This window comes from Mangifera indica, chromosome 13 (assembly GCF_011075055.1).
Source record: "Mangifera indica cultivar Alphonso chromosome 13, CATAS_Mindica_2.1, whole genome shotgun sequence".
Lineage (NCBI taxonomy): Eukaryota > Viridiplantae > Streptophyta > Magnoliopsida > Sapindales > Anacardiaceae > Mangifera > Mangifera indica.
This window is the reverse complement of record NC_058149.1, coordinates 10669181-10675554: the sequence shown is the minus strand read 5'-3', so window position 1 is coordinate 10675554 and position 6374 is coordinate 10669181. Positions and strand designations below refer to the sequence as shown.

Here is a 6374-nt window from a genome sequence, read left to right as displayed (position 1 = left end):
AATATATATTTTCTATATCTAATTTAAATATATATAGATAATGTATCATTATATAATTAAATAATTTTGAATTAAAAATAAAATAATATTTAATCATATAATAGTATATCATTTATATATTTAAATTATATATAAAATATATATATATAACATTATTTATAAAATTTTTAATATTTTTTTAACTAGAAATTTTACTGGACAATTCTTTCATAATTGAGCTACGCATCAGCCAACTAAACCAAATGAGTAAAAGAATTTTCAGTCTGAAAAAGTTAAGAGTGGGTATATTATCATTCGGCCTTGGAAAAATACCTTTCTTCATCATGTAGGCACAGTTTTATCGCGGAACCCCCTGCTTTCAATTTAGTAAAATATAGGCCAAAATATATAATAAATAATGGTAATCTTATTGTACAATTTTCATTTATCCATCTCAAATTCATTAAATTTTAAGAAGCCCCTTTCACCAAGCTTTGCTCTTCATCGGGTACGAGTGGTTTCATCAACTAAAGGCATCTTGAGAGCATCCTTAAAAATGTCTGAGTCTTCCCAGAACCCAGGTAACGAATTCCATCAACCCATTTATCTATAACGTATTTTAATATTGAACAAGTGAGGACATTTTTGCTACGACCTTGGAGCTTACGATGCTTCAATAAAAATGAAATTTTTGTTTGATTGGGTTTTTAAGATAAGTGCTAAAGAAAATACTAATAACCTGTTATGGGTATTAACTTATTCTTCTTACGTGCTCAACTGTTGTTTAGTCCAGTGAGAGATGGGATAGTTGAAGATTTTGTATGTTGGCTTGTTGTAAATGAAAAATGCGGTAGTTCTTTCAAAAGTATGTGGATTTTATACTTCATTTCATTTGATGGTATAAATCGTCAACTGAATTAAACTCTTTTGTTTCAGTAGTTAAGCAGGATAAAGTTGTAATTCCAAATAAGTATGGTGAAAAGCTTGTAGGCATATTACATGACACTGGATCTACTGACACTGTAATAGTGTGCCACGGTTTTCGATCCACTAAGGTTGGTGATTCTAAAGTTTGAAGTCGCTCTATTTCTTTGTTAAAATTTAATTGTTTTGGTTTGAACTTAGAAATGCTCTATACCTTTTATTCTCTAAAGATAATTGTTGATCATTCATGTAATTTGACTGAATAGAAATGTGCGAAAAACTTTATCCAGGTTCTAGAAACATTTCCACAACTTAAAGAAGTTTATGAGTTTTATGCTTATACTTCAGTAATTCTTTCATGGTATTTTCATCAAATTACTGAATTATAAGCTTGCATTAAGGAAGGGCACCAAAATGCTAAATTAGCAGGGTTGTGAGTGAAGTTTGAAAATATTTTGTTTTCCATCTCCAGGAAGATACTACTATGGTGAACCTCGCTGTTGCCTTAGCAAATGAAGGAATTAGCGCCTTCCGTTTTGACTTTGCTGGAAATGGGTTAGTGGTGCTTTTACAGGATGTAAAAATGTGACTTCAAATTTCTAAATGTTTCATTTTGTGTGCCATTTTTTGCTTGAAGTGTTTTTGGACAGCCCACTGTATTATGCAGAGTTTGCTGCATGGAATTCTCTGTTTGATAATAGAGCTTAAAGAGAAGTCATAATAGTAACCGTCATGGTATATGTAGCAAAATTAATGAGGCTGCAAATGAAGAAACTATCAATGTGTATATGTTTCTGACAGCAAGATAGTATTTAATGGCATTTTCATATCTGTCATGTGAATTGTCTCTGGTTTAATATATGGTGTTGATCTTGTTCCTAATGTCAGTCTTGGGTGTTCTGCACCTGATCAGTAAATTTTCTTGATTTAGTTCAAACACTGTGCTTTCCAGGGAAAGTGAAGGTTCATTTGCGTATGCAAATTATTGGAGAGAGGCTGATGATTTACATGCTGTAATCCAACACTTTTGTGGAGCCAATCGTGTAATAAGTGCAATTCTTGGGCATAGTAAAGGTGTGCTGAAAATTCTTAGTAATTAATTTGTGTACAATGAAAATTGTATGAACTTTTTTGAATGAGAATGAAGTTTATGGATATGGTACCTAATATCTGCAACTGCTCTCCAGACTATAAGAGGTTCTGCTTTACACTATGGTGTCTTTTATCAAGGTTTTCCTCCATAAAGCATTTATAGAATGAGTAGTGACTTTCAGCATTCATTTTATTGGATATGGCTTTTATGATCTCCAGTGCTATCTATTGACATGCCTAAACATCTGCTCTGATTGTGGGAAGACCTTAATGATTTGACCATTTATAAATTGCTGACACTTATCATTGTTGACCTGTTCTCTGTGTTTGTTAATTTGCATAGACAGTAAGCACGATTTTTAGATCTTCGTTCTCTACTTATGCAGTTGCCTAGTTTTTGTATAGTTTTTGTATCATTCTGGCTGTCTGTATGGTCCTTGTCTCCTGTGGGTCCTGAAATTGGTAACACCTGGTCCATATAAATTAGGTTTTTCCCTACTCTTACAGGCTTTGCACCTTTTTAGGGTTCCCACTGTCATTGGACATGAAGGACAACATAAATCAAAGGCACTTATTTTTTTGTGGATGTCTTCACACTTTATTGGTTAGATTTTCCATTTCTCCCATAAAATCTCCTTTCTGTTCCAATATTCTATGCCAAAATTGGGAGTAAAAAACAGTTAAAGAACTTGAAGAACACATGGGTTTTGATAATGAACTTGCGAGTATTGGTGCTTTTCCATATATATTTTAACTTACCAAGCAGACAGAACTTGAACAAGGATGACAGTGAAGATATAAGTGATTACTAGTAGTGATGCATACCATTGGTAATAGCAGCAGAGGTGAGATGGTAGTACTGTGGCACCCTGCTGAAGTTTTGATAATTAATTTTTTGACAGCATGTGGGTACATTGGAAGCTGTGGAAGTATTAATGTTGCTTGGCCTTCGCATTAATGCTTACATTCCACTCAAGGTGGTGATGGGCCTGATAAGTAGTTGCTCTCAATTCCTCTAGTTTGACATTTTAATCTTTTTAAAATCTTTTCAGTTCTTTTTTTTTTGGTTCTTTAAACTGATTTTCTACCTCATTGCATATTCCTTAATAGAAAAATGTCAGTGTCATACATCTTCATTTTTCTCAAATTAACATTTGCTTTGGCTTACATGTCAAAATTTTTTGTGTAACGTGCCATATTATGATATTTTGGAATTGAAATTTTTAGATGACAGTTCTTTCAGATGGCATTAAGAATTCACAAACATAATAAATCTCTATATTTTATAAATACATGCAAAGCCTAGTAGGCTTGGGAAAGTGAGGTTGAATAAAAGTCAGAATCTACTGATGGAACATAATCTACCAAAAAGGGATAAGCTTTGTTTGCGTATAAAAATTGCAATCAGTGGTACCTTGATATAGTAGCGCTGTATCTGTTGATTAGCTTTCTTCCTATTCCATTCTTTTGTGTATGCAGATTTAAAGGTTTACTCCTATAATTATGTTTTCTTTATTGAAGCCACATTAGTGATTAATGTAATTGTAGGAGGCGGTGTTGTGCTTCTATACGCTTCTAAGTACCATGATATCCAATCAGTTGTTAATATTTCTGGCCGTTATGACATGAGGGGAGGCATTGAAGAACGCCTGGGGAAAGACATTATGGAAAGAATTGAGAAGGATGGCTTCATTGATATTAAGAATAAAACAGGTAATTGGTTAGTTTGTTTCCAGCATAATTTTGGATTTTTTGGTTTAGAGTACCTGTGTGATTGAATAATCAGTTTATTTGGTGCTTTTTTTATTTTACATCCTATAGATGCTTTTATTTTGTATTCTAAAAATTTACCCACAATATTGTTGACAGGGGCAATCCCCAAAATTGGCCCAAATTTTCTCTTCCCTTTTTGAGAATCTAAAATAGAGTGATGTTAGGTTCATGACACTGCATACCTGTCTTCATGCAATTTTATGTTTAGTCCAGTAACACTTTCTTGATAAATATGCACAACGAATAAAGTTGGCTTCATTTGCACTTTACAGTTGTATGGATACTTGGTTGACATTTGATTTATGCAGGAAGTGTTGAATATCGTGTTACAAAAGAAAGTTTGGTGGACCGTCTTAATACAAACATGCATGAAGCGTGTCTTCAGATCGATGAGGAATGCAGGTGAAGGAGCAAATTTGAATCATCCGACTGTTTAATTGTTCATGCATTTTGCTTGACCATGCTTAAAATGTGTTAGAAAACCACTAAAATGTTCATAAATTATTGATACAGAAAGCAGTTTTTGTAAATATTGCTTGTGCTAGTGGATAAATCACAACTTCATGGCCCATGAAGTCCACTAGGAACTAAAATATGATGCTTCATCTTTTGGATGGTGAAATAAGTACTGCTTAATTGTAGATATCCACTTGGTTGCTTTTGTTTAATGTTGTCGTCCCTGTAATCTGGCTAATTATCCGATGCATCAGGTTTTATAGACTGATTTTAATTATGCTATTACGGGTGCCATTGAACCATTTTCAAATAATAATAATAGTAATAATTAAAAGCAACCTAAGATTTTTTCTGGTCCCTGCTCATTTGTATATTTTGCTTTGCACTTTGGAAACTGTCCTTGAATACCCTACTGGTGTAAAGCCATTGCTGTTTCAATTTCCTTTTACTGCTGATTGTTTGTCTATTATATCAATGCAACTTTTGCAATTTAAGATTACTGCTTTTATTTACACATGTATTAATCTGTATTGTGTATTTACGACTGTTGATTGCCTATATTTAATGTACATACAGGGTCCTGACAGTCCATGGATCAGCTGACAAAGTTATACCCATTCAAGATGCACACGAGTTTGCGAAGATCATACCAAACCACAAATTGCATATTGTAGAAGGAGCCAATCATGGATACACTAAACATCAAACTGAACTAGCATCGGTTGTTCTGAATTTCATAAAAGAGGGTCTGAAGAAGAATTAGCATCCAGGTGCATATCATCTCCTTATTAATATAAATTCCTATACCAAATTACTGATTTCAAATATTGAGTTTATTGAACTTGCACCAGTTGACAATATTATATGGTGTAGATGCCTGATGAAACCCAGCCTAGTAGCCTTGATGTTATAAGAGGCATTCAATTTGTACTGCAGGAGATAACATAAATAGAACATGTAATTTGAAGCACTTACTGCGGCACTGTTTGTTTCATATGGTGACATGTTCCACATTTTGACTTGAGGATGAAAATTGTTGAATGTTAATACTTCATGAATTTTGATGGGAGAGTAATGAAAAGGGTGGTAACTTAAAATGATTCAATTAAGGGGGGTCTATAAAAATTAGACAACTTTTTTAGGGTTATACGGATCTGACCAAAACCCAAATTTAAGTACCAAAATACCCTTGCCCCATTTTATAAACCTTAATGCTTTATACAAACTGACAACATGATCAAACCCTACAAACATCAAAAATTTTCCTTTTCGCATTTACTCAAATTCCAACTTTAAAATTTGAGATCAATGATACAAGTCCTTACAGGTTAAAAGGATTTTACCCTCAACAATTTAAGGGATTTTTGGTCGATTATTCAAGGAGAGAGTTTGAACCTTCCTTTAAGCGGAAAGCTTAGAAAAATGAGTGGGATGTTTATATTTGTTTCTGATATGCATATTGCTATTGTCAAGAGAATTTAAGGTAAAATGGAGTCAGCATCTGAGTTATTTAAGTTAATTTCTTTGCGTGTATTTGATGTTTTGTTAAGTATAGTGAATTTGAAATTTGCTGGACTTGAACTTATAGATGTAGCCAATGTTCCTTTTACTTTATTGTTAATTATTTTTAATTTCGTTGTTTGATTAATATTCTCCTTGAAAAGGATTATTAATTTGTACTTGGTTCATTTACTTCATATTCATTTACAATTTCCATGATTCCAAAGAGCTGAAACAAATCAGTTGGGCAAAGTAGAAGTGACTCAACATCAGTTTTTGCAACCCCCAGGGAGCGCGGGGTCTTCAATTGTTCTTATTCCACTTTCTCTGCTCTCTCTCTCTCTCTTTTTTTGAATTTCTTGTTCTTGACATGGATACTTCTCTCTTAGTGTACTTTGGTTTTCTTTTTCCTTTTTCTTTACGAGTAAATGTGTATGTTAACAAAAAAGCAACAAAACCTTAAAAGAGTACTCAAAACAATCTAAATTCGAACAAACTCAAGAAAGCCCATTAGAAAACCATTAGTAGACAAGTTTGAACAAACTTGTCAGACCACAAAAAACAACCAAACAAAAGAACTAGTAAAAAAGCAAGACAACAAGCCAAACCTTACCCCAAAAAGAAAGCGGTGTACTTACTTTTGATGACCA

General features: G+C 33.2%; 1 protein-coding gene across 5 annotated transcripts; it reads left to right on the top strand.

Moving 5' to 3' along the window:
• The first annotated feature begins 286 nt into the window (after window positions 1–286).
• LOC123193922 lies at window positions 287–6132 on the top strand. Of its 5 annotated transcripts, none has more exons than XM_044607002.1 (8): window positions 287–560; window positions 916–1034; window positions 1376–1458; window positions 1856–1977; window positions 3544–3708; window positions 4077–4170; window positions 4801–4994; window positions 5952–6132. In XM_044607002.1, exons 1-7 carry the CDS (start codon window positions 398–400, stop codon window positions 4985–4987), a joined length of 933 nt encoding a protein of 310 aa, XP_044462937.1. In that variant the 5' UTR covers window positions 287–397; the 3' UTR covers window positions 4988–4994; window positions 5952–6132. The 5 variants fall into 5 exon arrangements, with proteins under 5 accessions (XP_044462937.1, XP_044462940.1, XP_044462939.1 ...); XM_044607005.1 differs by lacking the exon at window positions 5952–6132 and adding an exon at window positions 5552–5872; XM_044607004.1 differs by lacking the exon at window positions 5952–6132 and adding an exon at window positions 5098–5218.
• Window positions 6133–6374: the final 242 nt, after the last annotated feature.

What these genes read in the sequence shown, in the direction of transcription:
- LOC123193922 (XM_044607002.1), top strand. Translation starts at nt 398, where the DNA reads ATGGTAATCTTATTGTACAATTTTCATTTATCCATCTCAAATTCATTA. An exon ending in AATTCTTGGGCATAGTAAAG is followed by an intron (nt 1,978 to 3,543) that starts GTGTGCTGAAAA and finishes ATGTAATTGTAG; the next exon opens with GAGGCGGTGTTGTGCTTCTA. An exon ending in CAGATCGATGAGGAATGCAG is followed by an intron (nt 4,171 to 4,800) that starts GTGAAGGAGCAA and finishes ATGTACATACAG; the next exon opens with GGTCCTGACAGTCCATGGAT.